The sequence below is a fragment of the Lissotriton helveticus genome, chromosome 6 (genome assembly GCF_964261635.1).
Source record: "Lissotriton helveticus chromosome 6, aLisHel1.1, whole genome shotgun sequence".
NCBI classification, from domain to species: Eukaryota; Metazoa; Chordata; class Amphibia; order Caudata; family Salamandridae; genus Lissotriton; species Lissotriton helveticus.
The window spans coordinates 1,644,115,426-1,644,131,898 of NC_136067.1; the positions used below are offsets into that span (position 1 = coordinate 1,644,115,426).

The window sequence follows — 16,473 nt, forward strand, 5'->3', positions numbered from 1 at the left end:
GTATACTCAGACATGAGTCCCTTGCTCACTGCTCCATCAGGATTCAAGCAAGCCGGGCTGACGAGGCTGAAATGCCAGAAACCGGTCCCTGGTAGCTTGTATCCTTTCTGGTGAAGAATTGGCTTGGTAGTTTGGTCTGCCCTGTTCCCATGATGCACTGGGCCAGGGACAGACTAATTTGCATATAGCCAGGTTCTGAGCTGGGATGGGGCAGTGAGCTAAATAACGGTGATGGATCAAGCCCTGATCTTTGGACTGGGTAAGAGTGGTCTGCTTAATTCAGACACTCTGTTCATCACCACCCCCTTTTCTGAATCGTTTTTGGCCACCATAGGTGTGGCAGGGTATACTCAGACATGAGTCCCTTGCTCACTGCTCCATCAGGATTCAAGCAAGCCGGGCCGACGAGGCTGAAATGCCAGAAACCGGTCCCCGGTAGCTTGTATCCTTTCTGGTGAAGAATTGGCTTGGTAGTTTGGTCTGCCCTGTTCCCATGATGCACTGGGCCAGGGACAGACTAATTTGCATATAGCCAGGTTCTGAGCTGGGATGGGGCAGTGAGCTAAATAACGGTGATGGATCAAGCCCTGATCTTTGGACTGGGTAAGAGTGGTCTGCTTAATTCAGACACTCTGTTCATCACCACCCCCTTTTCTGAATCGTTTTTGGCCACCATAGGTGTGGCAGGGTATACTCAGACATGAGTCCCTTGCTCACTGCTCCATCAGGATTCAAGCAAGCCGGGCCGACGAGGCTGAAATGCCAGAAACCGGTCCCCGGTAGCTTGTATCCTTTCTGGTGAAGAATTGGCTTGGTAGTTTGGTCTGCCCTGTTCCCATGATGCACTGGGCCAGGGACAGACTAATTTGCATATAGCCAGGTTCTGAGCTGGGATGGGGCAGTGAGCTAAATAACGGTGATGGATCAAGCCCTGATCTTTGGACTGGGTAAGAGTGGTCTGCTTAATTCAGACACTCTGTTCATCACCACCCCCTTTTCTGAATCGTTTTTGGCCACCATAGGTGTGGCAGGGTATACTCAGACATGAGTCCCTTGCTCACTGCTCCATCAGGATTCAAGCAAGCCGGGCCGACGAGGCTGAAATGCCAGAAACCGGTCCCCGGTAGCTTGTATCCTTTCTGGTGAAGAATTGGCTTGGTAGTTTGGTCTGCCCTGTTCCCATGATGCACTGGGCCAGGGACAGACTAATTTGCATATAGCCAGGTTCTGAGCTGGGATGGGGCTGTGAGCTAAATAACGGTGATGGATCAAGCCCTGATCTTTGGACTGGGTAAGAGTGGTCTGCTTAATTCAGACACTCTGTTCATCACCACCCCCTTTTCTGAATCGTTTTTGGCCACCATAGGTGTGGCAGGGTATACTCAGACATGAGTCCCTTGCTCACTGCTCCATCAGGATTCAAGCAAGCCGGGCCGACGAGGCTGAAATGCCAGAAACCGGTCCCCGGTAGCTTGTATCCTTTCTGGTGAAGAATTGGCTTGGTAGTTTGGTCTGCCCTGTTCCCATGATGCACTGGGCCAGGGACAGACTAATTTGCATATAGCCAGGTTCTGAGCTGGGATGGGGCAGTGAGCTAAATAACGGTGATGGATCAAGCCCTGATCTTTGGACTGGGTAAGAGTGGTCTGCTTAATTCAGACACTCTGTTCATCACCACCCCCTTTTCTGAATCGTTTTTGGCCACCATAGGTGTGGCAGGGTATACTCAGACATGAGTCCCTTGCTCACTGCTCCATCAGGATTCAAGCAAGCCGGGCCGACGAGGCTGAAATGCCAGAAACCGCTCCCCGGTAGCTTGTATCCTTTCTGGTGAAGAATTGGCTTGGTAGTTTGGTCTGCCCTGTTCCCATGATGCACTGGGCCAGGGACAGACTAATTTGCATATAGCCAGGTTCTGAGCTGGGATGGGGCAGTGAGCTAAATAACGGTGATGGATCAAGCCCTGATCTTTGGACTGGGTAAGAGTGGTCTGCTTAATTCAGACACTCTGTTCATCACCACCCCCTTTTCTGAAAGGTCTGAAAGTAAAGCAACGTTTTAGAGAACAATAACATTACTCCCCTGATTGACAAATACATACCTATTAGTTAATGTTGCAATAACAATCCATAGTTTCAAACCAGAAACAGGCATTCTACCATCCTTGGTGATGATGATTGCGGTTTATCTAGACCAAGTGATAGAGCAGTACCATCCCCTCAGAATGTGTTCGTTTATAATACTTTAAAAATAATGGCTACAAAACTCCCCCCACTGATGGTGTAAAGATCAGGTTATGGTCCAGTTTTCTAGAATTTCAGACTACCAATAATTGTGTAAACTGCTCAGTCTCATTCTATGATATCTGTTCTACAGTTAAAAAAGGCAGACTATCTGGTTAAATGTTAAGTGTTAGTACCTCTTATGACAAACTATTCAAAAAAGGTACTGAAAGCCTACTGTATTCCATTCTCTCTTCAACTTATACTGCATACTTTATACTTCTTTCTAACACATATGCTGTGAACAGATATAAAATAAATGATGCTGTTGCAATACCCATGAAATTGACAGCTTAATATTGTGCGTGTGCGTGAATGACCAGCCACACACATAAGCTGTGCCATGCTCAAAGGTTATGTGGACAAAGTAGTGATGTTGGGAGAGTATAGTGAAGGTTGGAGAGCACATCTCCACATGCCTAACAAAAATGAATGTGTTGCCAATAGCTCAAACTCTCGCAATTGCGTGACCTATTGCATTGCAATTTTTTTTTAAAATATATCCGTGTGGTGCAGGCTTTTCAGGAAGAGACTTTAAAATGCATATCCTGTTCTTTTTTTGAACAGGGGCTGGTAGTTAAGTGGGCAAAACGATTATACACTGACAAGCGCAGTGAGACGGCAATCACTGAACGCATTGAGACCGCAATCACTCAATGCTGTCAGACTGCAAACACAGTGAGACAAGCCTAAAGGCGCTGATGGGAAACCTGCAGGACAGGATGGGAGTAATAATCCCAACAGGGCCAACCCGGCGGTTTATTCTCTCAATATCAGCCACTAAAATGCCATTACCATCGGAGATCCTAACATTTTAGCACCAAGAAACATCAACAAGGTAGCACAAAGGGTTACACAAGAGGGTATTAATTCTGCTTAACATGTGCTTAACCAACCTTCCAGCACATATTACAAATATGTTACGGTCATATTACGCTAACATAACTCTTCACAGATACAACTTAAATATTTGAGGAACATCTGGTAAACATATTTAATTTGCACCCCAGCAAATTCCTTCCCCTACATATGTGAGCAGTGTTTCTGTAGATGAGTTAGACATGTAAAATATGACTGATTGAATGAGCCAGTAAAAAAGAAATGAGAGTTGATGAAAGTTAGAGGTTTAGATTTCCTGTTGGCACTTCCGTAACATACTGGAGAAACACTCAAGTACACACCTATTGTAAGCAAAGTATGTTTAATGGATTGAACTTCCAACTAAATATCAATTAATGATGACTGGACTCTACAAGGGACCAACAGAGATCCATGAAAGGGTCAGTTTCTCCAAATTTAATTCCTAGTGGATTATTGCTTTGATGATTACCAAAACCTTTGCTGCAAGGCCTATGTGAATGCAGGATTGTAGTATCAATAGCAAACCACTAAAGCTCATAAACTGATAGCAAGGATAATACCTTTGGTGGCAGATCAAATCTGTCCATATCCATTGGTCGTACTGCTCCCTTTTCAGTGTAAGTGGGTATGTGCATTGTTTTTAGGCCTTGACTGTTTTATCCCGCAGGGATAGATAGGCGAGTATATAGTAGGCAGTTCAAAATCTCTACCAACTGCGGATCACGTACAGTTCATGTGGAAGCAATCTCGCGAATTGTCAACAGCTGCCACAACCACGCGCATTTTTTTTTAAGAGATTCCATTTGCTCCCAGACACTTCGTGCGCACGCGCTCTCCCTCTGTTGCCACACGCATTAAACTTACCAGGCAGCACACACCATCCCTCTCCATATGGTCGCTCGAGTTCACGTCGGAGTGCTTTCCCCGACATGCTCTGCCCCACTGCCCCATTTGTCTCTGCCTCGCATCAGACTTCAAAGGCTGCCGCTCCCCCGCCCACCCCTCTGCCACAGCAATGCCAAGAGCTTGTTTCCTCCAGTTTCCTCCTTTTCAGTTTTATTTCTTCCAGTTCGTGATTCTCTTCTTTCTTCCTTTGCCCCTCCAATATCCGTTCTTGTTCCTCCTTTTTCATTATATCTCCTGCCCCCTTTTCACCTCATGTTCTTCCATTTATTTATTTACTTATTTATTTAATGCGCTTTTATATAGCGCGAACATTACCCGAAGGTTTCCGTCCCCTCCCTTGTTCCTCCCCTCCTTCCCGCGTGCAACATACAGTCCTTCCGCGGCTGACTTCTTTCCCCACATTTCTACCTGGGCCGCCTCTAATCCTGTAATCACCCTCTCCACTTAGCTGTCTCTTACTCCACGTGGCCTGTCTCTTTTCACTCGTTCTCTGACTGCCTTTGTCACAGTGCCTTCTGATGCACACCACCACACACGTCACTCTCTTGACCTCTCTGCGCAGTCTCTCGTGCTCCTTCTCTCCTTCCGTTACGCCACTCCCCCTCACTATACCATTCCATTGCACCTGCTCCTCTACCCCCCCCATCTCTGGCTACGTCTCACTTCTTCCACATCATTACTTCCCCAGCCCTCCCTATGCTCCCTCTCACCACCTGTAAGCATCTTCAGGTGCACTCTCTTAAGTGTCCACACACCCTTTTCATGCCCTGTCCTCCTTCTCCTCGTGTACCCTCTAGAGCACCACTCTCTTTTATAATGTTTTCTCATCCACTTTCTTCACATCACTTCTCTTTGCCTCCCATTTCTTACAATATTCCACCCTAGAGTCTTCACCTGTCACTCTTTCTTTCCTTCCCTTCTTACGCATCCACATTTCATTATTTTCTCTCTTCCCTCTGCTTCTCCTTTCTTATCTCCCCTCCACTATTCCCTCAGAATGTTTTTCCCTCCTTCTTCCTATACTCGCTCCCTCACCCTTCTCCCGCCCTCCATGCCCTTCACTTCTCCAGCCTCCGTCCCATCCTCTCATCCTTATCTCATTGTTTTCGTTCCCTCCGCCATCGTCTCTTCTGTATCTTGTAATCTTCTCCACTCTCGCCTCGTTTTCTTTATTTTCTCTCCCTATGCTTATCCGTCCTCATCTCCTTCTGTTCTCCCCACCCCTCTTTCTCATCTTCCGATGTTCTTTCCTCGCCTTGCAGCGTCCTTCTTCCGTTCTTCCTGCGTAAACCCCTTCTCTTCTCCACATCTGTTTTATTCTCTCACTGCTCGTCATTTATAGCATGTTTTCCGTCCCCACCGCCATATGTTCACCTCCTCTTTCCCCTCTCCATCCTCCCTTCTCATCTCTTTCTGGCCTCACCCCGACCTCGCACCTTATTTTCTTCAAGACAGTCTGGATACTTCACAGCTCCTCTGGCCTCCCTGCTCCCTCCCCCCTGATATCTTTCTTGCTCCTCTCCTCTCCTATCCTATCCAGCCTCCTTTTCCTCTAGTCTCCTTCCACTCCCATCTCTTTTGAGTCTCTCTCTCTAACCTACATCCTCACCCTTATCTCATCCACCCTCTTCTCTCCACCTTCCATCCTTTTCTCCTGGTCCTTCTATCCCACTCTTTATCCTCTCACCCCCATCTCTTTCCTGCTCGCTCCCCAAGCTTCTCCATTTCTTCTACTTTCCTTTCGCTCTCCTTCCCCAGCTTCTGCTCTTTCAGTACTCTCCCTTCGTGATCCTGCCTCATCTTATCACCTTTTAGTTCTCCTCCCTCCATCTTCCACTTTTTCCATCGATGTTCACTCATCTCCCTGCACCCTTCTCTCATCTTTAGATGCCATGCCATCTCCCACTCTCCTTCCCCCTATCTAGTCTTGTGTTTCATAGAACGCTCAGGTATTCAGAGGGTAGGAGGCTTCTGAGTTTCTAAAAGCACTTTGCACTTCAGGAGGTCTAGCCCGCACAAGAACAATAATCCCCTTGAAAATCATCCTTCATGTGCTGAATCGTGACTCTCCAGTTCAGGCCTGTGTGCTCTCTAGGGCCCAAGCATGATTAAGTGTTGGCAAACTGACCTGACCCCTACCTAGGCTAGTGACCTCTCTGTGACAAAAAGCCATGCCTTGTGGACTACCAGATCCTGTACACCTGTGCTTGCATTCATTCAGTTCATAGTGGGCACTTCACACCCACACACTGTACACACTGCACCCTCACACACACTGCACACACTGCACCCTCACACACACTGCACACACTTTACCCTCACACACTGCACCCTCACACACACTGCCCACACTGCACCCTCGCACACTGCCCACACTGCACCCCCACACACTGCACACACTGCACCCTCACACACACTGCACACACTGCACCCTCACACACTGCACCCTCACACAAACTGCACCCTCACACACACTGCACCCTCATACACACACTGCACACACACACACTGCACCCTCACACACACTGCACACACTGCACACACACTGCCCACACTGCACCCTCACACACTGCACACACTGCATCCTCACACACACTGCACCCTCACACACACTGCACCCTCACACACCCTGCAGCCTCACACACCCTGCAGCCTCACACACACTGCACACACTGCACCCTGACACACACACTGCACCCTTACACACACTGCACCCTCACACACAGCGCACCCTCACACGCTGCGCACCCTCACACGCTGCGCACCCTCACACGCTGCGCACCCCCACACGCTGCGCACCCCCGCACGCTGCGCACCCCCGCACGCTACGCACCCCCGCACGCTGCGCACCCCCACACCCTGCGCACCCACTCTTAGAAACTTTTCAGTGAAAAACAGGCAAAGTTATCCTATGCAAGCAAATTCAAGTCACAGGTAAAGTAGGTTCTCGTTACTTTTGTAATCCAGCACTGGACTCCTAAGTTCAGCACTGGGACCTCTACCTATGGCAGGTAAGTAATTTCGGTTTGGTAATTGGTACGATTTTTAAAGAATATTTGAAGTTTTCAAAAATCGACACTTAGAAGAAATTTCACAGAAAAACAGTCAATGGTTTCCTATGGAAGAAAATGAGGTAACTGGTACGTACAGTTAAGGTTACTTTTGCGGTTCAGTACTGGGCTAGAAGGTACAGTACTGACTTCTCTCCTGATCACAGGTGAGTGATTCGGAATTCGTTATTCAGCTGATTTTAGATGACTATTTTAAAGTTTCAAACATCCACACTTAGATGAAATTTCAAGTGAAAACCAGTCAATGTTAACCTATGGAAGGAAAGAGAGTTATCGGCTTTTAGGTAAGTACTCGACTGGTGGAGTTAAGGTTCTGGGCATAGAGTATGGGCCCCCACAGGGTCGGAAAGGTAGAGTAGTTACACCCTCTGCGGCACAGGCAATGCGATGACAACAACGGGGGTGCAGAGAGAGTAGGCCCAATGACATCCAATTGAGGGTAGGGGGCCTTTGGTTGGTGGCTGCAAGCAAGCAGGCCTCGCGGCTGTGGGAACTGAGCTCCTGGTCACTTACTCAGGGCAAGTGGGGAAGTAAAGTAGGGTAGAAGCTGCACTTCCAGCGGCACTCAGGCGGCTGGGTGCAGGGTACTTTTGAGCCGTCGGGCGCTCAATGTTATCCAATAGGAAAGCTAAAAGGTGAACAAAGGCTGCAGGCTCGGGAACGGAAATTCTTCAGATGTGACCACCACTTCGAGAGGTAAGTTGGGATCTTGGAGAAGAGGTAGGTACCCCAAAGGAGGGCATAGGGGGTATCAGGGCGCCAGGTGCAGGGGTGTCTTTTGGTGTCGGGAAATCTTACCCTCGGCTGGTCGCGGTTGGAGGGGTCCCTGGTTCTGAGGCTGCAGGCGTCGTCTGGGTCGTCGAGGCAGGTCTTTGGGCACTGGACTTTGGGTTCCAGTTGCCAGGGGGATGTCCTCGTGGTCTTGGATCACTCAGGCACAGGCCGCGCTTGGCGGGTGCAGAGTGGGCTGGATTTGCGGTTCCTGGCTGGCACCAGGGGTATTGCTGTTGGAGCAGAACCACTGCTCGTGGGAGTCCCAGTCTTTTGGAAGGTTCAAGGCAGGCAGGTCCTCCGGGGTTGTCGAGGTTGCTGTCCGCTGGAGACCCCGGAGTTTCGCAGGAGCAGGTTCAAGGATCAACAGGCCTGTAGAGTTCATCGGCCAAGTCAGTGGTCGTCGTCCTTTTCTTAGCAGCTGCACGGCAGGTCTTCGTGTTTCTTGTTCTTCTTGTTGTTGCAAATCGGGATCTGAGGAAGGAAGGTTCGGAGTGCCCTAAATACTAAATTTAGGGGCGTTACAGGTAGGGCAAGGGCAGTCCTCTCCTGTGGGTGGGGGGGGGGCAGGAGCCTAGCTGTGATTGGGCAGGCCTCCCCATCTTCAAGATGGCCGGAGCTCGGAGTCGCGCTTCACATCGCCTCTCCCACCTGAGGGGTGGGGTTGGCATAGGATGGCACACCCCCTTTCCTCATTTAGGGTTTCCCACCGTTCTTCCCGCCAGAGTGGGGGTCAGAACCGGTGGGGGCCAGTTGCTGGGTACAGCAAATGGTCTGGAGAAGCTCACAAAGGCCATATGCCTTTGAAGCTTCCCCTGCCCATCCTGGGGGAGGAGGCCTGCCACCTCGTCCCTGGATGTGCATTGTTTCAGGCTCCCGAGAGCGGCAGGCTCTCGACCCAGGGGTCCAGAAACATGTCTGGTGGTGGCAGCCTCAGCAGCAACACAGTCCGCACACTGGGAGTTGCTTATGTTTCAGGGGGCATCTCTAAGATGCCCTCTGTCGTGCATTTTACATTAAACCCACACTGGCGTCGGTGCAGGTTTAATGCGCTGAGAAGTTTGATTTCAAACTTCTCAGTCTTCAGGGAAGCCATCATGGTATTCTGTGGAGTTCGTAATGACGACCTCCCAGTACCATATACTCTTAATGGCAGCATTGCACTTACAGTGCCTAGGAATGGCCCTGGGTACTGTAGGGGAACATGGCTCATGCACCTATGCCCACACCACTGGCATAGGGCCCCCAGCTAGAGGGGTGACTGAGGGATGCCAGGGCAGTGACCTTGTGGGCATGGCACACAGGGATGTGTATTATCAGATCTTAAATGTGGACGTAGAATTTTTTTCTTTATATCTACGTTGATCACTCCTTCATGCTTACAAGGTAGTGTCCCACCACTTTATTTGCCTTCTTTTTATAAAATGGTGTATTTTGTCAAATGACAGTCATACCCCATCAATTTTTAGAAGATGGGCAACCATGGTATATATACTCAAAAAAAAAACATAAATTTGTTTTAATATTTAAAAAATAGTGAAAAAAGCAAAATGGCACCTCACGTGCGCACCACCAGTGGAGCTTGCTGATTGGTACTCACCAGCCATGCTCACTTTTATCATCATCGGCAGCCATTTTGCTAAAACTTATAAGTGTCCCCAAAAAAGTGATCAAATGATTCAAAAAAGCACACACCCTATGTGTTTTTGCGACTACCGAAAACAAAACAAGACCCAATACAATATAAAACTGAAATAAGACGCACAGATTACCAATTTTATTCTTTTCTTGTGCCCTTAATCAGTAATTTAAAACCGGCTGCATACATGCAAACCATCTCATTTCTTAGTCGACATGTTTCATCACCATTAAATATTTCAGGCAATTTCGTCAGGGCAGGGTCATTCGTCGCTACTGTTGGACACTGGTGCGATTTTCTTAAAATGACATAAGGGAGCCAGGGCCAGTCGTACCAGCTCTCCTTATTGTTAGGGGAAGGGCATACCCTACATTAGGTTCCGCCCGTCTTGCCAAGTCGTGCCTCGTCTCGTCCCTCGGGCACGACTTGGCAAGAAGGGCGAAACCTAATGTAGGGTATGCCCTTGAAGGGAGGATCTCACGACAGTTCTAGCTGGTCAAGAAGGTATTGCTTACCAAACTGATTGTTCTCCACATTAAAACTTTGCAGATGCACCTGTGTGGAATTTCGATGAACAAAGTACCTGTAATGCAATGCCTCCAGTGGAAAGAGATATGATCCCACCCAACAGATGCCTGGTCACCTTTAAGTGAGCTGTTAAGATGCAGGGAACAACTCATCCTGCTAAACTCTGTTTATTCTTACAAGCAAATATGCTCACTGGACTAGAACTCTGCAGGAAGTAAACAAAAGTCACAGTTTTTGCAAATTCTTCTGACACGAAACTTGTACAAGGTCAACCTGCAAGCAGGGATTATCCACCGTGAAATGCAGAAGGGAATGGAAAATTCTTTCACTGACTATTGCAATATGAGCAGCAAGAAATATGCGATAAATAGCATATACAAACCCTGGTAGCCTGCACAAGAAATTAAGTTTACAATCTCACGTTAATAGAATCCTGAATTCTAGACAAATTAAATTTAATAAATCAAGCAAACATATCCATTAAGTGCACCAAAAATTACTATTACCATGCATTAACGCCTTTGACGTAACATTATCAAGCATATGGAAAAAACACTTTGATACGCAACAGTGTTAGTACCAGTAACAATGATCTCAAAAGGAAAACATCTACATATGAGTATACTGTCAAACCCTAGCTTCATAAGTGCCACTTGCACCAAGTATTTTGTAGAGGTATTTGACAACTTCATGCCTTCATGCCAGGCATGTTATCGGTCTACCATGAAATGCAGAAATGTTCTGAGCAATTGGAATATGGATATGCATAAACAGGTGCCACCCCCCCCCCCCCCACACACACACACGTTAATGGATCCTAGAAAGTCACCCTCTTTGATAAAAGGGAAAATATGTTGATGGGTGGTATCCTGAAAGATTGCATGAAATATTCGTTGAGATTACAAAAATCCTGGACATGACTTCATTCTCCTTGTCTAGAATATTTGAGCACCTGGAATAATCTGGAATACAACCTATGACCTGTATCGGTTGTATTTCTAGCTAATTCTGCAGAAGCAATGCCAATATTTCAACATTTAACTGGAGGTTTACTGTGAACCTCTGTCTGTGGAGAGTTTTGAGGATGTCTTCCTAAAATGGCTCAAATGTGCCGATGATGTATGATGTATGATGTATGATGTCCCGCCTGTTTGTTTCATTCTGCAAGTGCAAAGTGCTGAATTTCGACCCCTTGATAGATTCCTCCTGTTTCTCTGACATATATGAAAGGGCGTTGTTTTCCGTATATTGTGCTACATGCAGTACAGCCCTGATTGTATGCATCACGTGCTAATTTAACTGTCATTTTGCATTCAGGTAAGGGTTCAAGCAAAAGTTCTGGAATAAAACCTTGAAAGCGAAAAGGCCAATTTGTTGTTTACATTTTGTAACTTAAACATGAGTGGATTTCCATGTTTCCAATGTGTCTAAATAAGACGGCGCAATAAACAACAAAGAACATGTACATATTCAGATAAAGAAGAAGAAAGAGCGTAAGAAATTGGCATGAATCATAATATCCATCAAAAAGAGCATTACAAGCATAGGTAATTTGTTCTTCTAATGGGTCCTCCTGCAGATTCCTTACTTTTAATCTTCCAAAGGAATCTTAAAAAAAAAAAAAAGAGGGGGGTTAAGGAGATTGCTACACTTTGAAGCAGAAACCCGTGCAACGTTGTCCTAGCAATGCAAGATTGAGCACAGCTTGGCATTTTCAGACTCTAAAGATTTGAAAAGGAGTGGAAAGAAGGAAAATTTAGCAGCATTACATTTTAACTGCACAGGAACAATTCTCAGAAATTGTGATGCCATGCCCACAACTCTTGTGAAATGAGAGCTGAACACCTCAGAAGAGAGTCCATCAAAGAAATCCAATTGGAAATCTTCTGCTTTCAGACTGCACAAACAATCTTTTGGCCACACAGTTAAAAGGAAGGCTCTACTCCAACTCATAACACCTGGATGACATACTTAAATCTCTGTAACCAGGTACAGGATGCTTAATGAATCTAATGACACCACCGATCAGACCAAAGGAGGTTTAGAAGTTTGGGTTGAAAGAAAGGCTCATTTGTAAAATAGAATGGTCGGAGATGAGATGTGTAGAACTTATTCATAATCCGTTTAGAAGGATTATTACAGACAGCTCAGTCATGATAGAGTTTAATATTTCTGCAAATGCATGTTCTGCTTGTGGGGACAGAAAAATAAATAAAATAACTTGAGGAAAATCTGCTCAGTTCAAAACATTCCAACACACCAGGCAACCATATGGCCATTTGGTGACAATATATGATTAGGAAAACCTCAGCTAGAGTGAAAAGTGGCTATGCATTCTTCTGATATTCAGTGATATGCTTAAATGCAGATCATTTTATTTTTCGTCCTGCTGCTGTCTTGGGGCCAGGCCTCAGCACTGTAGACGGTGAGGAGGAATGGTGAACCCTGCTGTCCGTGCACATGGCGGTTTGGCCGGCCTTCTGAGTCTGGCAAAACTGTCATGCGCACTGACATCACTCCAACCCAGCTGTATTGCTGGGTGGAGAGATCAGCAGGCACAGGGACCCATGTCCAGATGGAGCGCTAAACCAGTGCACTCTGCCCAACCCCTAAGCTGCTATCTTGGTCAGAGCGGCGTCAGGATTGGCCTTAGGGGAAGCTGGGAGCTTTCAGCCTATCAGAGGCCCACCCTACGCTGCCCTTCCCACGCTGCCCCCGCCCCACCACATTTCCATCAGCCACTACTGATTACAAGTGCATTACATAATCTGGCAGATAGGACAGGATAACCAAAGTCTACATTTAAATGCATTCTTTACCTTTTTGTTTAATCTTTGGTTTTCCTTTTCCATTTTCAGAATTCTTGAGCTGCTTCCCTCTGCAATACCCATTGCACTTTGCAGCTGTTCCACAGTCTTCAATAAATTTTGGTTTTCCATTTCTAGCTTCAGCAATCTGCTTGAAGTTAGCTCATTAACTTCATGTCCAAGGGACAGCTGAGGTGCTGTACAATTAAAGAACACATATTGAATATAAGAAATGACAACATTTTAGTTCAAGTTCAACAGATACCTGCTTTATAATAATCCTACCATCAGGAAGGTCACTCGTTTTGGACAGCTGTTCTAATTCCCAGCCAAGATGCAAAGATTCATCCATGCTTTGTTTTTGAGCCATTTCCAGTGTCATGTTTTCTTCCATCAATTCCTCAATCTTCTTTCTGTCCATGTCACGCTCCTTAAAACAAAGACATTTGAATGTTTTTACTGTAATAAAATGGTTAGTGGACATTATATTTTAGTTTAACAATGTGACGCTGTATGAGAGAACAAACTTTCTAAACAGAGTTCTGTTGTACATAAATTAAGTAGGCAGCAGGACACGTCTTGAGTTACTAAGATGGATTTATTAAGTTACAATGAATAAGATAAGACAGCAGAGCACAAAGCCTCACAGCTGACCAGACCAACTGCCAAGGCTAGAATCCCAACACACCAGATAGAACACAGCTAGGTAAGAAGATAGAAACACAAAGAAAGGACTAAAGAGACCAAGAAGCCATATAGAGCTAAGTATAAGTTTACAACACATCTTCCCCCCTTACAAACAAAACACATATGAAAACCTCAAACACATAAGAAGATAAAGCACGGAAAACTCAAAGAAGAAAACGTATAACACTTAGGAGGTCGAAGACCTCATGAACTTCCAGAACAGGGAGAAAAGAATCAGGATCAAGAAGTGAAATAAGATGAAGATCACTATGACCACCTTCTCCCCTTCCATTGAAAAAATGAAGAGCCAGTCCACTCTCTACGCTCGCATGGGTTCGAATCCCATCCTCGTCGCCAAAATGTTGTACATAAATTAAGTAGGCAGCAGGACACGTCTTGAGTTACTAAGATGGATTTTTTAAGTTACAATGAATAGATAAGACAGCAGAGCACAAAGCCTCACAGGTGACCAGACCAACTGCCAAGGCTAGAATCCCAATACACCAGATAGAACACAGCTAGGTAAGAAGATAGAAACACAAAGAAAGGACTAAAGAGACCAAGAAGCCATATAGAGCTAAGGATAAGTTTACAACAAGTTCCCTCTTTGGAATAGTAATGAATATGCTACTTACCAGTATGCATCTGTTCTTGGCATGTATGGCTGCTGACATTCATATCTATAGCATGGATCGCCGCCTAGTGTTGGGTCCGGATGATTGCACATTGTTGTCCTGGAAGAGTCTTCGAAGTATCACGAGATAGGTGGCTCCTCCCCTGGACTACAGTGCGCATGGGCATCGACTCCATCCCCAGATTGTTTTTAGCCATTGTGGCGAAGATGGAGTGTAACAGTGTGAGCGATGGCCATGGTAAGAGTAAGTGTAAATTCTGCAGCCGCTACAGGCGCCGGGGAGGAGGGCGGGCAATATGAATGTCAGCAGCCCTACATGCCAAGAACAGATGCATACTGGTAAGTAGCATATTCAGTTCGAGGCATGTGGGCTGCTGAATTCATATCTATAGCATAGAATGTATAGCAGTCCCTCCATTAACGGCGGCCGCCTGTGCCAGCTGCAGACATTTGAAAAAGTGTTTTTAGAACAGCCTGCCCTACAGCTGCCTGCTGCTTGGAGTGCACATCTACACAGTAATGTTTAGTAAATGTGTGTGGGGTAGACCATGTGGCTGCTCTACAGATGTCTTCCAAAGGGATATTACCAAGGAAAGCCATGGAGGCTCCCAACTTGCGGGTGGAGTGGGCTCTCGGGGGGATCGTTAAAGTGCGTTTAGCCTTTTGATAACAGATTTGAATGCACTTAACGATCCACCTGGCTATACCTGCTTTGGAAATGGGGTTGCCTTTGTGCTGGGCAGAAAAGCAACAAAGAGTTGTCGTTTTCCTAAAATCTTTGGTCCTATCAATGTAGTACATCAAAGCTCGTTTAACGTCAAGAGTGTGGAGCATTCTTTCAGCCACAGTCTCTGGATTTTGAAAGAACACAGGCAGTTCAATAGTCTGATTGACATGGAACTGTTAAACCACTTTAGGAAGAAATTTAGGATTAGTGCGCAGTACCACCCTGTTGGAGTGAACCTGGATGAACGGCTCTTGGACGGTGAGCGCTTGGAGCTCACTAACACGTCGCAGCGACGTAATGGCTATTAGGAAAGCCACTTTCCATATCAAGAACTGAATCTCGCATGAATGTAGAGGCTCAAAAGGTGGACCCATCAGTCTGGTGAGGACCACATTAAGGTTCCAAACAGGAGCTGGCGGGGTCCTGGGAGGAATGACTCGTTTAGTCCTTCTAGAAAAGCTTTAATGGCAGGCACCCTGAAAACTGAGAGATGCTGCCTGTTCTGGAGATAAGCCGCTATGGCGGATAAGTGTATCCGGATGGAAGCATATGCTAGATTACATTTGTAAAGGTGTAACAAATAACAAATGATGTCGTGAGTAGATGCATCTAGCGGGTCGATGTTGTGCTCCGCACAGTAAACGACAAACCGCTTCCATTTTGCTGCATAGCATGCTCTGGTGGTGGGCTTCCTTGCCTCCCGTATGATATCCATGCAGTCGGGAGGCAAGTTAAGGTAGCCAAATTCTAAGACCTCAGGAGCCAGATCGCCAGGTTGAGCTGTTGCAGATCTGGGTGCTGAATGTCGCCATGGCTCTGCGTCAAAAGTCTGGGTGTGAGGTGCAGCCTTTGATGCGGTACCACGGAGAGTTCTAGAAACGTGGTGTACCATGGCTGGCGTGCCCACGTTGGAGCAACCAGCGGTATGAGAGGTGCTGGGGGAAAAGCGTACGCAAATTTGCCGGACCAGTTCATCCATATCGCATTGCCCTGCGGCTGTGGGTGCGGGAACCTGGCAGCAAAGCTTTGGCATTTTGCGTTTTCCCTTGTGGCGAACAGGTCTATCTCTGGATGACCCCACTGCTGGAAGTACGGGCAGAGTACTGATGGATGTATCTCCCACTTGTGCATTTGGTGGCTGTACCTGCTGAGCAGATCTGCCATCTGATTGTCCTTGCCCGGTAGGTGTTCCGCCATGAGGAAGATGTTCCTCTGAATGGCCCACTTCCACATGCTCTGAGCGAGATGAGACAACTGTGGAGAGTGTGTACCTCCCTGCTTTTGAATATAGTACATGGCTGTCATGTTGTCCGTCCGGATCAACATGACTTTGTTGCACAGATGTACCTTGAATGCCTTCAGCGCCATGAAGATTGCCATCAGCTCTAGGTAGTTGATGTGCATCTTCCGTTGCTGCGTTGTCCATAGTCCCTGCACTGTGTAGTGGAGTACATGAGCTCCCCAAACCTGGAGAGAAGCGTCCGTGGTTAGGATGATCTGTGGTACAGGCTCTTGGAACGGTCGGCCCTTGCAAAGGTTGTGTGGGTTCCACCAATGCAG

General features: G+C 46.7%; 1 protein-coding gene across 4 annotated transcripts in view; it reads right to left on the minus strand.

Moving 5' to 3' along the window:
* Positions 1–16,473, minus strand: part of CCDC88A (coiled-coil and HOOK domain protein 88A) — an 822,041-nt gene that overhangs the window by 378,708 nt on the left and 426,860 nt on the right. For all 4 annotated transcript variants that reach the window (XM_078649494.1, XM_078649496.1, XM_078649495.1 and 1 more), the window contains exons 12-13: positions 13,151–13,295; positions 12,878–13,062 (exon numbers count right to left, since the gene is read on the minus strand). In XM_078649494.1, coding sequence (XP_078505620.1) covers positions 12,878–13,062; positions 13,151–13,295 — 330 coding nt within the window. The remainder of the gene's footprint in view (positions 1–12,877; positions 13,063–13,150; positions 13,296–16,473) is intronic.